Raw genomic sequence first — 21,168 nt, 5'->3', positions numbered from 1 at the left:
GAAAATCCGCCTCATTCTTTTTGCGCTGGAGTTCGTTTTGGCACACCTGAATTAAAAATTGAAAATATTCAGACAAAGGCAGCAATTAAGGAAATTATTTTGAGCGAAATGACGGGCCCTAATTATGTGTCAAAGTCAAAACTCCCGTTTAAGACTGTGATTAGTCCCAGTAAAACATGGAAATTAAATACACTCTGCGCCACAGGTTGCAGCTGGATGTAGAGCATAATAGCAGGCATCCTTCCTAACTAGTAGTAGTGTATAGGCACCATGTGAGCATTTTATACACATCTCATCTCTAATACGGAATGAATCGGTAGCAAGGGACTAACCTCAACTTCTATAGTGCAAGAGTGGAGTTTGTTCTCATGGTCTCTGTTCTGTTTCTCAAGCATCTCCATCTTTGCTGTATTTTCCTTCAGCGACACCCTGAGGCTTACAATCTCGTTTAGCTTGTGGCTGACATCTGCTTGGCAATCCCTAAGTTGCTGCTTCAACAAAGAGATTTCTCCAGTCTTCTGGCACACCTACATTTGGACAGAGACAATTATGCAGATGAAACCTTGACTTACTGTCAGGTATATGTACTGAAGTGAGCAGTGAAAGGAAAAATGAACATGACACCGTTCTAGCTATATTTTCATTTTGATGAAAAAATGTATTCTGTCTCATATACATTTTTGCAATCATGTATTTCGTGTATTTCCATTTAAAACAACATCCATAAATTCCAGTAAACTGCACATTTGGTTGTGTAATCAGTCTTATAAAAAGCTCCTAAATGGTAAATAAAAGTAGTGAAATTTGAATATTATACATTGCAGGACAAGACAGGGTCATGTGACATTAATGTGAGATGTCAACATTTTCACCTCATACCAACAGCAAGCTGATGGTTTTGTTACATAAAATAAGTTGAGAATAGATTTCCCTTTTTGGGCCATGTGATGGCAGTGCAACCACCTGTAAACTCAACATTGGCATATTACCACCATACAAATTTACAGAAGTCCAAAGTGACAGTTGGCCATTTACACCTAACAGACACAGAGCAGCAGTGTGAGTCCAGTATTCATAATTTTAACATTCTGGTTTATAAGGTGTTAATACTCTGATCAAAATGAATCAAAACAGTATAGTTCATAAAATAATGAATATATGATTCCATATAATCATTTACTTAAATCCTATTTAGATGTCATTAAATATTGTTAAATGTTTATATAAGAAACCAATTAGCCCATCTCACAGTTTTATTGGAGCAAATTCTTGCAGCCGAACTATAGTGATACCCCTGCAAAAGGTTCGCAATGTAAGAAATAACGCTGCTGATGTAAAAGGGCAACAGCATAAACTACTTAGCAAAATCTAAAGTGACTCTTGTGACACATTTCTTTCTTATTAAACATGATGCAAAATGATGGATTTCTCCACTGGCGAAGGAAGAATGGATTTTATCGCGCCTCAGCACAGTCACTACAAGATTGCACCGCACAGTTTTGTATGCTACACGGTTTCATATCCAATTTATATCACATTTGTGACTCATGACTCACCTCCCACTGAGTTTCCTCGAGTGTCGGCGCGAGCTGTGTGCTCTCTGTCTCATAAGACCTCAGTCTGAGCTCGAAAAGATCCTTCTCCCGGGTCAGCCTGGAAACATCCTCCTGAAGTCTTTCTTTCTCAGCCTGCGCAATAGTTTATTTCTCATTTCACTTATTCATGCAGGTGAATAAGATATGCATCTGCTATTGGTTCAGCAACTAAAATGAAGGTAAAATATTGCATCTAATACGGATATTGGAAAGGAAGAGGACAATGAACCAATAATATAATAGTAGTGAATAAAGGGAGGGCTGACCTGGAGCTGGCTGACCTGCAGCTGAAGTGCTTGATGTGTTTTTGCTGCCATTTGAGACACTTGCCGTAGCTTTGTGGAGCACCGCTGCTTCAACCCTTCCATCTCTTCAGCACAGTACCTTTGTCTCTCCTCAAACAGCTGACAGGTGTCTTCCTCCTTCTCCTCAAAACTCACCTGTTGCGAAGTGAAGAATGATCAGAGATGTACAGTCAAACTATTCATGAGAAGCAGTCATATTGGTTTCTTCTTTTTTTTTGTCACATGACTTTTTGATACCTGTAGCTCCTGCAGTTCAGATTCTCTCTCCAGCAGCCTTTGTTCCAAGCGTTCAATCAGTGACTCATCTGTAGTAATGGGGGACCGAATCCCGCCTGTAGTTTCAGAGAGGGGGCTTGGCTCATGTGCAGAGAGAGAGAGAGCCGGAGAGCCAGCATCCCCATTAGCCTTAGATGCCAACCCGCTGCTGTTTAAACCAGCCGTATAACCACAGTCAAGGTTGGCGCTGTTCCTATTGACCCATGGAGGTATATTGGGTTGTTCTTTCTTGCCGAGGCCATTTGCGAGAGCTGAGCTGCCATCACTGTGACTGACAGGGCCCATGGAAGCACTTAGGCTGCCGCTGGTGCTGTGGGTGGGTATGCTTGACATAGAGTTACGTCCAGAGTCAGAAAGAGTCCCTGAAAGAAAAAGAAATGGCATTGTACTTTTGAGCAATTTATCATCCAACCTGAAAATTCTCATTCTTTGGCAGCAGTTTAACCAGGAGAATATAGACACAAACCTGTTGTGTCTTGCTTGTGCCTTATATTTGGACTGCTGGTTTTCTTCAGAGGATAGAGGATGTGATCCAGGCTGTTGTGGCCTGTCTCTGCGGAGGAAACCCTCATGGGATTCACAGGCTTGAATGCAGTGGAACGGACCAATGACTTCTCAGCAGAGGTCTAAAAGAGTGAAATGACACACAGTCAGGGGTGCTTTTCCCGATTTTTGTTTTTATATTCAGTGGCTCCTCTTAGTTGACAGCACAGCGAAAGGCAAGTCCCCTCGTACTACTACAGAGGGAAGAAAGGGCTGAGGATGTGTCACATTCTGAAGCTTAAAAATCATAATGACTGGCTTTCGCAGAGATAAATATTGTCACATGCTGCAAGTTGGTACAAATCAAAGGGATAGATTTTTCCACTTGTGTCTCTTCATATTAGAAATAAAAGCAGTGAAGCGTGCAGAATTGCTTCACTACAAACTGCCAGTATTAAAAGCCAACCAGCAGTAGTTGCAAGTAAAATTCACTAGACTGTCATAAAAGAGGGAACTCATTTCAAAGATGAACTTGTACTCCACATGCCCCATCTGTGCTGTCCAAGAATGTCACACGTAGTGCCATACCTCCCCTTCTTCCTGTCCTCTTCTCCCCTCAGCATCCCACATCTCTCCTCCATGTGCTGTCTGAGGGAAGATGAATAGCCCTTCTCTGTGATATTAATAATATGAGCTATTGCTGAAGTGTAAGAGGTAAAGCTTGTGAGCTCAGCATTCCTTCTCACTGACTTCATGGCTAGGAAGCCTCTCCCCGTTTTTTTTTCTTTCTATCCCTCAAACTCTCTTTGGCCCCGATCTCTCTTTTTCAGTTTTCTCCCTTATTCTGTGCTCTGTCTCTTTCGCAGCTGCCCCCTCTCTGTCCCTGAGGAATAAAGGCCCATTGAAGAAGATGCGGTCTGCCTACGTATTCTTGGCATAGAAATGACTTCTCTGAGAAGATCAAGGCATTCTTAGGTCATTAATCTGGGAGGGGGTGATTAATAAGCTGGGAGGGTTCAACAGAGGTTATGAGGAATAGCTGCTACCTATTAAACTACCTGCTGTGCATGTTTTATCCTCCACTTCGGTTTGAGCATTTCAAAGTCTGTTGCAGTTACGCCGAATGACTTCTTAATGGTTGTGAGAATAACCATAGCAACTGTTCCAGTTCAAAGCACATTGAAGCTGTATTCTATGAGGATGTGAAAAGGGACATAACACCTTAAGTTCAGTTATATCTAAATGTGGTACTCTTAAAGGAAATGTTCAGGGAAATGGGGTGATTGATGAGTTCATGGCTTCAGGTAGAAGGAGATGATTTATACAGTTTTGTGCAGCTCAACTCTTTGAGTGATCATGCAGATAGTTTGAAATTAATAACTTTTGTGGTATTTGTGTTTCACGTAATTGAAACAGTCTACACGGTCTGAGAGAATGTACAGCCATCTGTATCAAGGGCTTAGCACCCAAAGAGGTCCACAAGGAGATAGTGGCAACACAAGACAAGAGGGCCCCTTCTTACAGCTAGGTAAAGAGGTGTAAGATATATATAGATAGATAGACTTTATCAATCACTAAAATGGGAAATTTCAATGTAATTCAAAAAGTAAGAGGCTCGTGGTCGCCATTTTGACACGGATGGAAGATGTTATTTCTGCTGCGGATATGGACGACTTTCTGGATATCCAAGGCGAATTCTGTGCAGAAGGGATCCATGATTGCTTGACCAAGTGTAAAAGTTAGAGGGGTCTATGCTGAAAAATAGCTGTGTTGGCTTTTCTAAAATGTACTCCTCCTACCTTAGGCCTCAAATTTAACAATCACTCCCAGTACATTTAATCCCTTTAGAAATAGCTCAGCGAGGATATAATGCTCCCTCAAACATTTGGTTTGCTGTAAACAGGAAGGAAATGCTAGCCTGGTAACAAAATCTGCTCACGTCAGCATCCATGAATTTTAATAATGAGTGCATTAAAAAAACAACAACAGATCTTTTCCCGTGGCCGACATTTGACTGGTCACAGTAGGGAGAACACGGGTGAGTTAATGATGGCTGCATTCCACTTTGAGGAGGTTCTGCTTTTATACAGACTGGTTCACTGTCATGTCTTACTGGGGCACTTAATGAAATTAACCCATTATTAGTACTAATGTTATTTCCTGACTATGGCAAGCCAAAATGTCTGGAAATATTTTGTGTTTTGTGTTCTTTGCAGAGATCCCTAATTTCCTGGACTCTTCGTTGATTGCTTCCCGACACTTTCTCCATTTAACCCTTAAAACGATTAAATACCGCTTTAAAGCTTTTTTCTGTGGATTTGACGAACAGAGCAGACCATATTAATTTGTCAGATTTAAATGTGAATTATGGTGCCTTCGGACAGAGTCAGGCAGAGTCATTTCCGATCTTTATGCTAACCTAAGCTAACCACGCTGGCGCCAGCTGCATGTTTAGCATCAGATGTCCGTTTGCCATCAATCTTATTATTTAAATCTCAGCAAGAACGCAATTATGTACTTTAGCAAAATGTCAAAGCATTCTTTTAATGTCTATTTTATCTATATCTATCTATATTTTATCTTGCATGAGTTAGCATGAGAGAAGAAATACCACTCTCACCCTTTCCGTCATTTTCCCCGACTTAAATAGCAGTTTAGGTTGCAGCTGGCCATCTGATTCCCCATCTCTGTTCACCCAGTCCTCCATTGATCTTTCTCTGTGGTATGCTGCCCTTGGTTTATGGCTCACCTTGTGGGAAATAGGATAAATATTTTACCCAAGAGCAGAGCAATATGCCATACATTCATTTAAAGGAATATTACTGAACATGTTATAGGGAAACAGGATCTCACCTTGATGTAAAAAAAATCTTCACTTCTTCCTGAGCGGGAGTGGGAAAGTCCTTTAGAGGGATGAGTGGAGGATGAGGACCCCTGAGTGAAGCCGCACTTCAGTAACCCATCAAGGCTGCAACCTCCAATCTTCCTATGGTGGCTTGTTCTGTCTTTTAACCTATACTCGGATGCCTTGCAGTGTTTGCTGTTGAGGCTGTTGCCATTAATGAGGCTGCTGACACTACCCATGGTCCGGCACACATAGGTGAGGGCAGGACGGGGCTGAGGTCCAGACGATCGCGTTACAGAAGAAGAAAAGTCTCATGACCCCGGAGGAGTTCTGTCGGTGGCTTCATCTGCAAAACATGAAAGGGATGATAAATATTTAACACAGAGAATATACAGTATCAGATCCATAAAGGCATTTTTTTTTATGGGGACATGTCATATTTTACTGTGATGCTTATAGGTGTTTGAATTTTATTGTTTCCCGTTCAGTCTAGGCATGCACTGTTGAAGCAGGTGGTTCACATTTGCTAAACAAACAAACTGGAAAAAAACCTCCGTCTTGGCGCTCTGCCTGGCTTTGTGTGTCTAGATTTATGGCTCAGCCGTTGAATTTGACAAATAACCCTTTGGGCGCCCTTCCTCTAAACAAACTGACAATTAGGCTACTTACTGCCCACTCAACACTTGGCTGCTACCATCTGAATAACACTTTACAATCGTTTCCCATCTTGCTGTGTTACTTGATCACATACAGACAAACCGTGCTCAAATATTAAGTTTTACCGTCATGACTGATTGCAATTATGACAAAGATTTAGCACAGAGAGCATGGGTGGATTTATGTCATTTCCATTCACAATCATAGTCTACGAGGACATTTATTCATAGAGTTACAAGTGATGCTCCTCCTCCTTTGAAAGGAAAAAAGACCCCATATGTTGCTGCCGTGATCTCTAACCCACAGGGGAGAAGTCGCCTCAGTTGTGACTTCTAGTGGCAAAGGCCTCCATGCTGGCTGATCACTGTGGCTCTCCCAAACCACCTGGTCCTCAGCCTTTAAGCACTTTATAATGGGCACAAGAGCAAAGCATAGGACTAACTGCCTGTTATATGTCACACATTTGTGTACATCGCATTTGGCTCGGCTGCACTGTTGTGTCTGCAAGGAAGCACAAAGCTGTCATTGTCCCTTGCCTGAGCTGTGTGATGAGCATGCGTGAAGAGAAAAATGCTGAATGATGGGGGGTAGTGCTGATCAGGGCTGTCACATTTTATCACCCCGAAAAACCAATAAGTGAGATGAGACATCTACAAAATAGATGTTTCATCATGAGGAGAATAATAGTGGCATCAGAGACAGCAAGTGATGATAGAGCGCTGCTTAGAGACGGAAGAAGAAAAGTCTATTCTATGTGAATACAGGAAAAGAACATCTACAAAAAAGCCTACAGCACAGTTTTGATTCTCTGTTTTTTTCCCTCCCGCATTGAAGTTCAAAGTATATTCTACAAAGTAAACAGTCAGTGAAAATGTTGTGTAATGGCATATGTTGTTGAATTTGTACCCGCACATGTACAAAGCAGAGCGGTCCCCTGTGTCCCTGCAGTAAACAGTCTCTGACATGGCCCTGTCTGCCTCTGTGTTATTGTGCCTGGATGTCTGCTGCTAAATCTAAACTCCAGCCTTCACCACCACTTTTAAATATTAGCATCCACCACTGACGTGGGACTAATGTTATGAAACAATAGATTTTACTTACTGCCAGGTCAAACTAAGCATCCATCTCTAGCAAGGCCCCTGCAGAGTCATCTATCCAGTCCTGAAGAAAATAAACAGGCAGACGTGTGTATGTCTGTGTGTATGAATGAAAAAGGAGCAAATGCAAACACTATCACTGGAGCCAGGAGGGTCTTCTAACTGCTCTGTGGAGGGGGTGGGTCTTCCTGCTTTTCTAGCTGGCCTGTACCCAGCTTTGCATCATAACTGACATGTAAATGTGTGTGTTTTGGGACCTCCCTCTCCTCTCAGGGGGGCCGGTGTACAACATGTGCTCCCATAGAACCGGCGTGTGCCGCTCAAGTGATTAACTCCCAGCCTTCACAAAAGATCTTTTACACCCCCCCGTGCACCCCCCTCCTCTCCGCACAATCACCCTCAGACACCCCACATTTGTGCATCGACTAACTGTGTAATAACCATTCATCCTTCCCACTCTCCCTTCCTTTATCACTCCCTCCCTCCGTACGTCCGTCCCACTTGGTGCCCTGCACCCACCCTGAACAAACAACACTTCATCTGAAGGATGAAAAAAAAAAAAAAAAAGGCGCTCACCCTCTATCTTTTTGCTCTTTGTCTGTTGAAGTGTGCCTTCTTTGTGTGGACTCTCGGGTGCCAGTTGATGTATTCTCCCCAAACAGCCCAGGACCATATTTGAGTGTTAAATAAATGACTAGTGCTCACAATAAGAGGACTGGAGAGCCTCAGTTCTAGAGCGATTTACCACAATTCGGCCCTTATGGTGTTTGTTCAAACCTACACCCACAGATACACACTCTCTGTCTCTGTCTCTCTCTCTCTCTCTCTCTCTCTCTCTCTCTCACACACCTTTGCATGTTCACACAAATTATACACACTTTCACAGTGTCATTGCAAGTCTCTCGACGGTAGTAGAGCGTTCAGCATCCCACAGAGGACACACCGTTGACAAAACACCTTGTGGATGAAATACAATCACACACCACGACAGGAAAAGTTACAAGTCGCTGTGTTCCGACTGAACAGTTCATTTGTTCAGCTGCTGACAAAACAACTGTAAATCTTACACGCCAGTTTTGTCTCAAGTGAACGTATACTTTCTCTTAATTTGAAAAAAAGAGAGGTCCATTCCATGCATCCAGAGACGGAGCACAAATGATTCAATGATAGCATCGCACGAAATCAATAAACAATCAGTCTGTCAACGAATAAACTGTAAGAAAGCAGCATGACTCTACAGACAGAAATGCAGTGAAGTTTACATAATATTACATCATACTGTCTGAAAGCTCTTACCATGAAGTGTTTTCGGTCTTTCGACCCACATATAAAATATACAGCATCCCTGCAGATCTGGAATAATCTTTTTTAGAAGCACTGTTCACTCATCCTTTGAGCTGACGCCCATTGTTCCTCGATTAGTTCTATTCTGACCCTGAAGCCTGTTTGTCAGAACAATGCTCCTGACATGTCACTAGCACGCTCTCCATCACTTTCTGCTTGGAAGTGGTCAATCCTACTTCTATTTGATGCAAATAAAGAAGGGATTTTTATTGCTAAAAAGCTATTTATTGCTCCATCATTGCACATTTTAATAAGCAGTACAAACGATCTGACCTCACAGCTTTCGGGTGGACAGCGTGATTTAAGACCTTTGGTGAGGCGGGACGGTGGGGGCGAGCGTGTGTGGGTGCATGCATATGTGTAATCTTATATCTGATTGGCTGCATGTTTTTCAGTGTCTGCACAAAAGAGTGTTGTGCACTCACTTATTGAGAGTGTGGGTGTGTGTGTGTGTGTGTGTGTGTGTGTGTGTGGTTGTCGGAGGAGGTGTGTGTGTGTGGTGGGGGTCCCAGCTGACCCGCCTGACACAAAGCCCTGTGCCGCGCAAGACCAGCTGACAATGCCCCCACCCCAATCCACCCTAAAACACACACACACACTGAGACACACACTCACAGAGCATAGCCAATCCATTAGCATAGCTAGAGGAAGGCAGCAGTGTGTTATAAAGGTCCAGGATTTATACCTGTCACACAATGACCATGAAACTCTCCTCTATTCTCACTGTACCTCCACACTGCCTCTGTGCCAGATGGCATAATTTTAATTCTCACTGTCTACATGGTAATTTCAAACAGATGCATGTGTAATCTATCTAGTTCACTCTCTGTTTTTTTAGGTCAGACTTGGGCAGCTTATTGTTCTTTGTTCATGTGTGCAGTCTTAAGCACTTTTTTTTTTTTTAACTCTTTATTTAAGAGGCGCAGCCTGCTTCAGTTATGTAAATTTTCCACTATGGTTTATCTGTGAGGTTAAGCTAAATGCGTTTTTGAATCTCCCAGGTAAAAATATGTAACTTAAACTTGGATCTAAACATAAAGTTGAAATGGTTAGAAGATCATATATTCTGACTTTTAGTGCAGGGAAATTTCCAAAAACACTTCCAATAATGCAATGCTTAATTTTTTCTTTAAACCTTCCATGTTGGCAAAGGTCAGGATTTCTATCAAACAGTGAAAGTCTCAAAGCCCCAGCTAATCTGTGCGAAATCACTAAGGTTTTGTTGAGACTTTATCAAGAACCAAAGTTTTACAGGATATGAAACGCTGTCCACAATGACTAAATTATCTTGATGTGTAAAATTTCCCCTCATGTATTTGCAGTTTGATATTTCACTCAATACTTTTGACTTTTTTTTAAAGTCAAGGTTTGGTTGCAATAATAGAAGAGAAAGCACAGTTGTCTGCTTTGCGAATGCCTCCTGTCTCTTGTATTTAAGGCACACTGAAACTGACATCATCATTTCTACAGCATTTCAGGACAGCGTTTTAATGTAAAAAGGATAGAATTACAATGTGCATCGCACCCCTAATTCTGGAGGAGACATTAGTTTATATCATTCTTTATAGTGCTCCGTCCCATAAATGCAAAATAGTGAACATATTCCTCTCGGTGTGATGTAACACATTAGATAACTGGAATCGATCTGTGGTTCACACAAAGTAAGTAATGATTCACAGGTAATGAAGCAGGCACTTCCTATTATCCCTGGCATGACAGTGGAAATTAAACTCACAAATTACGGCGAGGAGAAGAAGAAACAGCTCGCATATGACAGGAGTGAGTATATTTCCAGAGAATGATGGGTTGGTAGGTAGAATTATTGAAAAGTAATTCTCTCTTTCTCAGTCATTCTGTGCAGCCTGTCAAGGACTTAGTAACACACGAGCACACACACACACACACACACACACACACACACACACACACACCGTCTCCTTCGTGGATCTTACTCACGAGGCTGTGAGTTGTGGGGATGAGTAATGTGGCCTCCAGCAGAACATCAACCAGGAATGAAGTGTGGGCTAGAGACAGTCATCTATCTTTCACTTTCACTGCTAACACATCTATCTACTGACCGAGCACACACATACATACACAATGACATCCAATAGCAGCTAATTGGGTAATCCTTTTAGTGCATTGTAAAGGAGATTGAGCATGAATAGGGCTTCAATGCTGAAGTGCAGAATACCAGACACTCATTACTGCCCGAGTGCAAGGAGATGGAATACCAGGCACGGCGTGGGATGCACGAGCAGAAAGAGAAAGAGACAGACATGAAAAGACAGAGTGAGTGTGAGAGAGATTTATATTCCTTGGAGCTAACATTATACACTGATAACGGTTGTATTGTCCACCATACAGCCAGTGTATCCTCTGTTCAAGGTATGAGGGATTCGGATGCGAGAGAGAGGCGTAATCATGAATCGTGCGAATGAACTTTTATTAAAGCAATCTCTGTGTCTTCTATTTGCAGCTAAATGTCTGCGTCTTTGACTAGAGGCCATCCTTTAGTGAAGGGTCCCTGTTGAGGTTAGATTGCATTCAGATGCTATTATGCGCATCCGAATGAGACATTAGGTCAACCAAACAATCGACCTCCTTGGGTTTTAATAGATAAGGAGGTTGTCTGTGCTGCTCGCTGGGTTTGTATGGCTGGCCAACTACTGCTCCTGTAGTGCATGCATTTGCATAACCTTGGCAGTTGGAGTATAGAGGAAAATGTATTTTTAATGGAGTCTAAATGGGGGCCTTTAGTGCCGCGACAAGAATTGGAATTGATGCTCATGAATTTAAGGAGTCCTAAAATTAAATATTTGAAATGCCCTTTTATATTTTCTTTATTAAGCTGCATCTGCCCGCGTAAGATTGATCATTCCCTTACAATGTGTTTCAGTAGCATTTCAAACTTGTGCAGTGCCTTGGAATCTGACCAAAAATGGTTTTAAAGATTTGTATGTGTCTTCTACTAGATACTGCAGTTCACCGGCCAGCTTCAAAATCATAAAATATTTACCTCTCGGGCTTTTATTCCACTCAAACAGCAGAGTGGTGAAAATGTATTGTAAAAAGTGGAAGTATTTTTAGACGTTTTGAATTATTGCTGATCCATTACCCATTAGTTTATACTTTTTCTATTACCCATTACTTGAGCGCTGTGTCATTTATGCATGATATGACAGCCTTGTTATCATGAAATTTAAACGTGATGGATTGCCCTAAAAGCTTTGTTGTCAGATTATTATTTGTTCAATTATTGAGCTTGCAGCAAGAAAGGCACGCTTACACTGATGTCAGATCAGTTTCAGATCAAATTCCTTCTTTAATAGAGTGCCACATCATAAAATTGTGTTCCAAATACAAATGAGAAATGTACATTTTAAAATTCACCTAGCCTGGTAACACATAGTCACTGCACCATGTATTTGATATGGTTTCACAGCGGGATGACATGCATAGGTAGGTGGAAAAGAATGAGGCTTTCCCTGGCACTGGGGCCCATTGACCCTGCAAGCTGAAGACTCAGTGATAAGCTTGTCATTCTTGAGCATAACCATCCTCCCATCCTCCTAATCTGCTGTGGCTGTGTGAGCGTGTGTGTGTGGATGGTGTAATGTGGGAGTAAGAGAAGACACAATGAGCTCACTTTAAGGGGTCTATATCATCCTGAAAGCAGCTGGAAATGTGTGCTTCGGGCGATACCTGTGCTCAGCTCCAAAATGAAAGCCCTCTGACCTTGTAATCCCACATTTTCCATTGTAGGAGAAACTGCATGGTTCTTTTAAGCAATCTAAGGTGTCATAGCGGACAAAAGCCACACCTGCTATTACAGAAAGAGTGAGAATCGTTACTGAGAAGTTGACGACTCTGCAACATCATTGTGCCGTGAGACTCGCGGCGACGATGGGATGCTGCGTTTCCCTGTCAGAGCCTTCATTCATGAGAGGATTCTGTATTTGGGTATCTGGGACAGTTATTTTAAGAAGCGTCTTCTTTAGCAGGTCATGACAGCTCCAACTGATTGTCACGTGGTACAGATGTGGAACTATTCTCACAATAAAATAAAAAGATATACAGTAGAGTGGCCTGCGAAGTCTAGATGTTCGCACCCAGAAAGGATTTCTGTGTTACGCATGAGGAAAAAAAAACAAAAAGCCGCTGAGCAAACCCAGAACTTAAGTTACTTTCATCCTTCACTGGTATTCATTGTGATAGTGTCTGTCCCCTTTGGCTTTATTTATGTAGTAAGTTAAAACGCAGGGCAAAGCTGAGCATGCCTTAACATGTACCTTATACTTACCCATTCACCTTGTCGCCAGCATAAATGGACAGTAATTCATGATCGCTGCAGGTCTCAACACATACATAACTGTACACACAGGTGTGACAGGAATGAAACTGAGAGGTAGTGAAGAAGCCAGTTTTTCCACTACAGAACTCCTCCTTGTGTCGCAATTTATTTTAAAACAAAATCATAAAAACACCGGGCCCACTTTGGAGAATCATAGGGCGGGACGTATACAGATGGACACTCTACAAATTCAGTGTTAAAAGACCTATAACAACAGTCTGTAGTTCAAAGGCATTTATTTTCCCAAATTGCTGTGTGTAGTGTAACATTTAAATTGAGCCCCAATGCCGGCCCCTGTGATTTTGCACTGTTCAAAACAATGGTTTGTCCTGTAATGACGGAGCCGAAAGTAAAAAAAAAATTAAAAAAATGTGATTGGCAGTTTCTGTAGAGAAACAAAGATAAAAGCAGACGTTTCATTAAGAGTTGGCACGGATATGCTTTTACTTTGAAATTCAGTTTGCATGTTAAAAATAGCCAAAGATTTGAACTGCTCCCATGTTGGGAAACTTCTGTCAGAATCTCAAGTCGTGTAAACAACAGGCATGATTCATCAGGATGCTAAAATGAACTTCAGCATTTTGTTTCCCTCTTAAAAAAGTGTCTGCTTAACAGCTCACAAATCTGCAGGATCTGCTTGTGTCAGACTGTCTCACCCCTGCTTGAAGTTGCAAGGTTGTGAGCCCCATGTCTCCCATCATTTGTCCCAGCCCACATCCAGTCAAACATCCATACTTGTTTCAAGTCTCTCTGGAAGTGACTTACCTCCATTATAGTCTGCCGGCCCCCACAGCCACAATCACTGCCGCTGCTGCTGTGTCTCCCAAAGCTGTGTGGATCAGTGTGGACAAACCACTGTTAGCTGGATTCCAGCTTGCAGTTCTGGTGTGGAAAGAAAAGAGATGTCTGCTTGTGTTGCTGATGTGCTCTCAGAGTCTTCTCTTCAGGTCTCTTCAACACCTGGTATGGCACAATCAGTCCGTCCCATCTCCCATACACTGAACACTGTCACATTCCTCCATAAACACTCTCTTTCTCTCTCTCTCTCTCTCTCTCTCTCTCTCTCTCTCTCTCTCTCTCTCTCTCTCTCTCTCTCTCCTCCCTCTCTTTACACTGTATCCTTGTTTCCTCCCCCCTGAACTCCCTCCCACTCTCTCCTTCACTCTGAACATCCACCACTCCGTCCCACCCTCCCTCGCTTTGCCGTGTGGCTCGTTCACCTCTTAAATGCAAGTTGTGCGCTGTTTCTGTTGTATTTTCACCCTTTAATCCCTTGTTCCCTGCATCCCCTCTTTCCCAGCATGCTTCTCACTCTCTTTTGTCTCTTCTCCTGGCAGTGAGTCACCCCCTTCCCTCTGTATATGGTACATCATTCCTGGCCACACAGTTTCTGTGGTATGTAACATACCTCTGTTACAGTATCAAAAAGTGTGGGAGGATGCACTCATTTTTCCTTGTAACAACACAATAAGGTGATAATGTGCAGCCTATATATATGTGCATGTGTGTGCACCAGCAAATAAGTCAGTCAGTGGCTGCTGGGTTGATGACTCACTCGTACTATTACCCACCATGCTCTGCTGCTGTAGATTTAGCCTGCTTCACTGCTCCAGCTGACTTCGGTGGCACACATGCACAGACACACACACACACAAAGGAAGCGCTGCTGTGTTTTGGTTTATTTATGTAACAGATGAGTTGAATAAATCATCGGGCTGGTGCAGGTTATAACCTCACAGTGAAGTCTTGGCAGAACACCCTTTTGACGCACACGTAAATCCTTGCATCTCCCTGCCTCAGCTCCCGTTTTCTCTTTATGTGTCCATCATGTTCCTCTGTGCTCCGTCGCTCTTGTTATTTTCCTCTTTCTTCTCTCCTTCCTCCTTTGCAGTCGAGTCTTGTCTCTCATTCCTAATCTGTAGCCCCAAAAAAGTTCGGCGGCTTCATAATTAGAAGCATCCAAACTTTCTGTCTCTCTCAGAATTAACGTAATAAAATAAAGTTTGGAGTTACTTTGCAGGCTGCGAACAAGGAGTACAATATTCCTCTTTGCTGCCTGGGCATGTTTGTTGGCAATATAAAGACTTCCCTCAGTGTTCCTGGTGTGCCAATTTGTCTCAAAATGATACCACCCCCCCTTTAGTCTGGATAATGATATGTAATCAGCAGCCAGGAACACAGTCAAAGATGTTGCCTTTAAGCTCAGTGGGTGCCAAAGATGTGCATGTCTGTATTTAGCTGTGTGTTTGGGTGCTCGACACAAGCCTGTAATTTTTGCTGTGACCAAGGTGCATGTGAATTATCTCATCTCAATAGACCACTGTATCATTTCCCCCCTTTTTAATATTACCCAGAGCAGCAAACATCCCCATATTGTTGTGTGTGCGTGTTTTATAATGACAAAACAAAAAGCTGTTGTCTTAACAAAGCACAGCCTGCTTTTGTACCTTAGTCTAACGGCACAAAAATGATGAGCACGGCTGTTAAAAATAGTCATTGACTATTGATGTACTTCAGCACACTAGCGTGCACGAGTGTGTGTTTTTAGGTGGTATATGCATATATGGTTCTTTGTGGATTAACACTGACTGTCATGTAAATCTTCTAGATTTCATCACAGGAAAACAATTAAGAGATGTTCATGTTTTCTGCCAAAGTGAATGAACAAGGATGAGTACTTGTGTGAGTTTGGCGTTTGGTGTTTTCTATACTTGGAGGAGCAGCTGAGGCTGTCAGATTGAGAACGGGCTGCAGCAATTGATTGGATTTTTATGTCAAATTTGTTCTTCCAGAACATGCCTCCTTTTCTTGGCCTGGCCCAGCTTGCTGCTTGCACACCCACACACACACACACACACACACACACGGAAGAAGATCAATACTTTGTTGAATAAAAAAGACCCAGCATAATGTTGTTGACCCAACTGACACAAGAAAATGACCCTAGGCATTGTTCTGTGGCAATAGGCGGGACAGAGCCGAGTTGCACACGCACACATGTCACCCTTGCATGCGAGTTTTCTCAACTAATGTACACATGTGAAGTAAGATATGCACATGCATGTGGACCATTTTGGACAACACGCACACACACACACACACGCGCAATCTCAAAATCCAATTTCTTATGTAAGCCTGCTCAATATTTGCACACAGGCCTCATTGGCAGCCTGGTGGATGTAGGCGAATACGATCCAGTACAAATCCATATTACATTGGTGACAAAATAGACACTGTCAAGTCACGATAGTATCACACATGGAATGGAACAAGCTTGTACAGTTGCTCCATGATTTACGACCATCTCTGTAAGCAGCTCTAAGTCTCTTTCAGAAATAGAGTGACAACAGCTTTGACAGACATTACTCTAATATTAAAGCTGTCTAAATGTTAGTATCAGTATCATTGTTTAAAAATTTGTGACTTATTTTTAATCTGATAGACAGAATAAGTGATAAAATAATGTAATTATACCAGAACAAATGTAAAGGTTTTTAGATTCCATCCCTTAATCTACACTTTACAGCTTTACTGTAACTATTATCTCTGAAGAATCATATTCATGGGGAATTATTTCCAAGAGAGATATTTCCCAAAATAAAATCCAAATAAAGTCCTTTGGATATCACAGCGGTAATCGACAGTCATAAATGAAAGCTGAACCTCTTCGCCATGGGAAACTGTTGCTCTTTTGGGTTGTAAACAGACAGCATTAACATTGACACTCCAGTTTAATTACTGTGAAATACTCCCCAATGCTCCTTCTATCTCTCTAATAGCGTTTCTACTGCTGTCTGAAATGGTTTGTGGGTACTACACAAGGTCCTCCATCATTTAAACTGTCTTTTTGGGGAACATTCAACCCTCGAGAACTTGAATCACCCTCTGAAAAAATTAAGTATGCATTTGTCTGATGTAGGTGCCTGTGCACTAACAAGCTGAATGGCCTTCGGTAATCCTCAGGCCTTGGTCTTTTCTTTCTTTCTGAAGTGCTTTTCTCTTTTTTTCATCTCCTGTCAAGGCCTGACAGCTCTGCTGTGTATCAGTATGTTCACCCGGGGCTGAGCAGAAGGGCAGATAGAGATAATATTGACAGAAGTTGTAGTCCGACACAGATAAATGATGTCACCTGAAAACGACAGAAGTGGAGAGAAAATTGGACAAGAAATTTAAGACGTGAAGAGAGAAAGAGATGGAATTTTTGAAGAAGAAAAAGAAGGTAAAGAGGCCAAGGTGAGGTCTGAGAGCATAAGAGTGGGGCTTGAGCTAAGGCTTTATTGATTCTGTTGGCTTTGTCTGTCACTGCCTCGGAGGACACAGTTGGCCTATGATGTATGGCTGCTTCATTCTCTGCCATTGCAACAAGGGACACGAGTCAGGGAGTCAGGCGCTACAGGGACCTTGTGTTACGCTGCTGGTACAGCAGGGCCAGGGCAGCCCTCTGAGCCATGTACATCAACTCCACTGAGAGCTGGCGAGACCCAGAGAGAGCCAGAAAAAGAAAAATTCACCAGCTGTTTGACCTGTAAGAATGTGGGTTCCTGATAAACTTGATTAATCCGCAGTTCTCATCTTGTGACAACATAAACTTGTCATAAATAGATTTTTATTTTTTCCCTGAGATAAAAATGTGCAACTTAACCCACTGCGAGGGATGAGGTGAGACTGAGCGCGCGCACACACACACACACCCACCCACACACACACACACACACGGATGCTCACACTTCAAAGCAGTGATGGCTGTCTCTCTCTGTGCAAAGGCAATTTGCTCTCCCCAAGATCTCTCTCCCCGGTAGCATATAAATAAGCTTGGCACCAAGCGGTCAGAGAGCACAGTCACAGCCTGTCAGGTTAGATGAGGACAATGAAGTTGTCTGTCTGTCTGTCTGTCTGTACAACCGATGAGTGACACGAGTTGGGAGTATAGTACGCCCGGATAGTGATGTTGTCTACAAGACACTCACACAAACACAGGGGGTATTAGAATTGATTTAATGTTGCTCAACACCGCTAAGCCACAGTTTGATGAAGCTTTAAGTCATCATCATACACTCTGTGTTTAAGGCATTGGGCTCAGAGCCAAGGAAATGTCTTCATAGAGGATAAAGGATTAGTTGAGTTCAGAGGGAAGTATAGGTCCAAATACGTACACATCTCCTCACATCAGTATACATCTTAACCCCTTGGAAATGTGTGGACATGAGAGGTTACTTGTAGGACAGGGATGCCTCTGGCACATGCTCAATCTTTGTTTGCAGCCTCCAGCTGATTTTCACCCTCATTTTACCTTTCACACTAGATTTGCATGTAATCCTATTAAGCCGTCTGGTTAATAAACAAACTGTTGCTGATAATTTAAGTTTCTGATGCTGGAGCACAAAGTTGCAGATTGACTGCCCATACGCAGCGCTCGTGTACCGCTGCTGAAGTCACTGTCATCTGCTCGTTTTGCCCTGCAGGTGTTATGTGTGCATTAAATTTCACAAATAAAGTCATCTATCTGTCCCTGTGGTTAACACTTCAGAGGCTAACAACAGTTAACTGTTTTGAGAAGACTTAAGCATCTGCTTATGGGGATTATATGGAGTGTAACTGCGCTATAAATTGCACCGAGGTGCACAGTCAAGTAGCGTGAACTGAATACAAGAATACGCACCACTCTACTACAAAATCTGTTTGCCTCACAGAGCATGGTCAAATGATGTTAGGTCAAGCTTGCAATTTTATTGGTTTATTTAGTTTCTTCCAAAGATGTATGTTATAATATATGTAAATTACAAGAGGCTAATAGCTAACCTGTAACTGCCTATTTGGCCCCATGCCAGCTCTCAACAACTGTCTCAATTGAATCATGAAAATAGCCGTCTGTAAGCCAGTAGTTATTACTTTGCAAAGAGGCCAAGCTGGTGAAAAATGGCCTTCTCTATCCTATAATCAAGCCTCTGCGAGCACTAGCGCAGCACTAAACAAATGTGTTAATACTTGCAACACTAATTAAAACTGAGGCCCTGCTGCACTAATGCACTTATAAAAATCCTGCTACGGACATAATGCCAGCTTGCAATTGCACTGTTCATACTGTTATTGTATCCGTATTTTATTCAGTGCCACAAGCTGCTCATGAACTTGTGTCTTAAAATAAACCCACTCCACATAACCCATTTTTCGTCAGCCGTTTTGCCAGTCCTGATCTTTCCTGATCACTTTATCCTTTTTGGCAGAGCTTAAGTCACTAAGGTGTGTTGACAGTATGAGGCTGAGAGCGAAAGAAAAGGAAAATTTGGAGCCACTGCAAATCTTTAGCTTTATAATGTCACTGAATGCAGAGAAGTAGCTTGCCAGTTTCACAAGGGGGCACTGTTGCCATTCACTTCATGAACCCAGGTCTTCCCATGCATTATTTTTCATTTGCTCTTCCTTGTAGATGATATCATAGACGAAATTAAATTATGTTATTCCTTATAAGCAGTAGGGAAGTATTAACAACAGCTTCCCCGTTTCTCTCCTTGGTTAAAATTAGCTGAGTGCTGATACAGGGGGCAGTCCCTCCATTGTGCTTGCAGCACACTGGGTCCCTGTTAATTTCCTAGCTCAGTGGTGAGGCAGTCATTATCTGAGGATGGGCATCTACAATGGATAATTATCCTGGGAAAAGGATTTCAAACTGTGGAGAAAATACTGCTTTCAGTAAGGGGGCCTGAATGCACAAAAACACTGGCCAGCAGTTAGTCACTGCCATTATGTCTTTCTATCTGCGGTTTTCCAAATGCCCAGTTGCGATTTGGACCAACCCATGTCAAAATAATTTTAAAATCACTCCCTCCCCCCTCATTTTTTTTTTTCTTTTTCAACCTTATTCCAAATTTGTTGCTGTTTTAAATCTCATTTCCAAATGAGCTGGCTGGCTGGAGAGACCAGATAATAGAGTGTGTAATTTGAGTGGACCACTAGGCAGAAAAGGAGACACAAACACAAATACAGGCAAACCAGTGAACACAGGTGCACACACATTAACATACACACAAATCCACTGCAACAGCTGTGACGTGTTTCACTCACTGTTGAGCTAATATCAGTAATTACTTTCTTTTGTTTCCAATTCAGCTTTTCGTCGGGTATGTGAGTTGTTTTAAATTATCTCTAGCCTTCACGAGAAAGTATGGTTAAATCCAACATCAAACATTGTCTGAGAGGGTGCATTTATCTGAACAGACACTCTCACTTTCATGCAGTGGCTTATAATTGTGATGAATAGGAAGCCTATGCAACCATGATAAGAATCCCTTTCTGCCGTCAATCATTTTTTACAAGTTGAAAGATAAATCACTTGACATAATGTCATGCCAATGTTATCTCTGTCTGTTACGTGCAGATCAATACTGTGGTCAATTTCCTTTTGTGTGAGGGGACTCTATTATTAAGCTCAGAGCGAAGGCTAAAAGTCAAAAGTTAAAAAACGGACCCTGGATCTGAACTGTTTAACCCGACAGTGCAGAGAGAAGTTCAGTTACCTCACATGAACTTGAATAAAAAGTACAATTTTATTCTGCTGTGGATTTTGCATCTTGCTGGGGAAAAAAAAAATCATATTGAATTGATGCCCGGCTGTTCTGTGTGGTATACCCAAATAAACTCAATCATATCAGAGCAAAAGAACATTATTAATGACTTGGAGCAACATCACACATACACAGACAGACACACACACACGCTCTACACTATTCCCTTTTCCATGTTGCAGTGGTGGTTGACCCTAGCGGGCGAGTGAAGAAGAAGAAGAAGCCAGATCTTGAAAAATACATTATATCCTAATAAGGTTATCCCCTGTAAACAGATATAGGTTCAATAAAATAACAGGAATTCTCTCTGGACTGGGAATACGCGGATGACAACACTGCGCTCTGATTTGTTTGCAGTACTAGTTTAGCCCTTTATAATTGGCCATACGGTCTGCAGAACACAGGTGATTTACAGATAAGTGGGTCTGCATGGGGCCTGGTTCAAGCTAATGCTCAGCCACTAACGTCAGCAGTTGGTCTCTTTTTCGTTTCAACTCATTAGACTTGAGTGCTTCAGAGGGATGAGGCTGGGAATTGTAGAGCTGCAACTCTTAGAGCAGCCTCGGAAGTCCAGATCTGTAATTTTTTAAACGGAGTAAAACTTTAGAGGGGGACTCGGCTCACTTAGTGTATTGTAACTCGCAGACGTG

The 21,168-nt window shown here is 42.2% G+C and overlaps 1 protein-coding gene across 1 annotated transcript; it reads right to left on the bottom strand.

Annotated features, from left to right (window-relative positions):
* Positions 1–4: 4 nt before the first annotated feature.
* Positions 5–13,949, bottom strand: lzts1 (leucine zipper, putative tumor suppressor 1; the record flags this gene model as incomplete). Its single annotated transcript, XM_084551746.1, has 9 exons — positions 13,722–13,949; positions 5,513–5,850; positions 5,280–5,408; positions 2,643–2,802; positions 2,138–2,538; positions 1,862–2,035; positions 1,557–1,688; positions 333–527; positions 5–46 (listed from the first exon to the last, which is right to left on the bottom strand). Coding segments are annotated over exons 2-9 (1,464 nt in total), but the record flags the coding sequence as incomplete, so codon positions are not given.
* Positions 13,950–21,168: the final 7,219 nt, after the last annotated feature.

The sequence above is a fragment of the Chelon labrosus genome (assembly GCF_963514085.1).
Source record: "Chelon labrosus genome assembly, chromosome: 9".
Classification (NCBI taxonomy): domain Eukaryota; kingdom Metazoa; phylum Chordata; class Actinopteri; order Mugiliformes; family Mugilidae; genus Chelon; species Chelon labrosus.
Note: the sequence above shows the minus strand (reverse complement) of the source record. Positions and strands in the feature narration are given on the sequence as shown.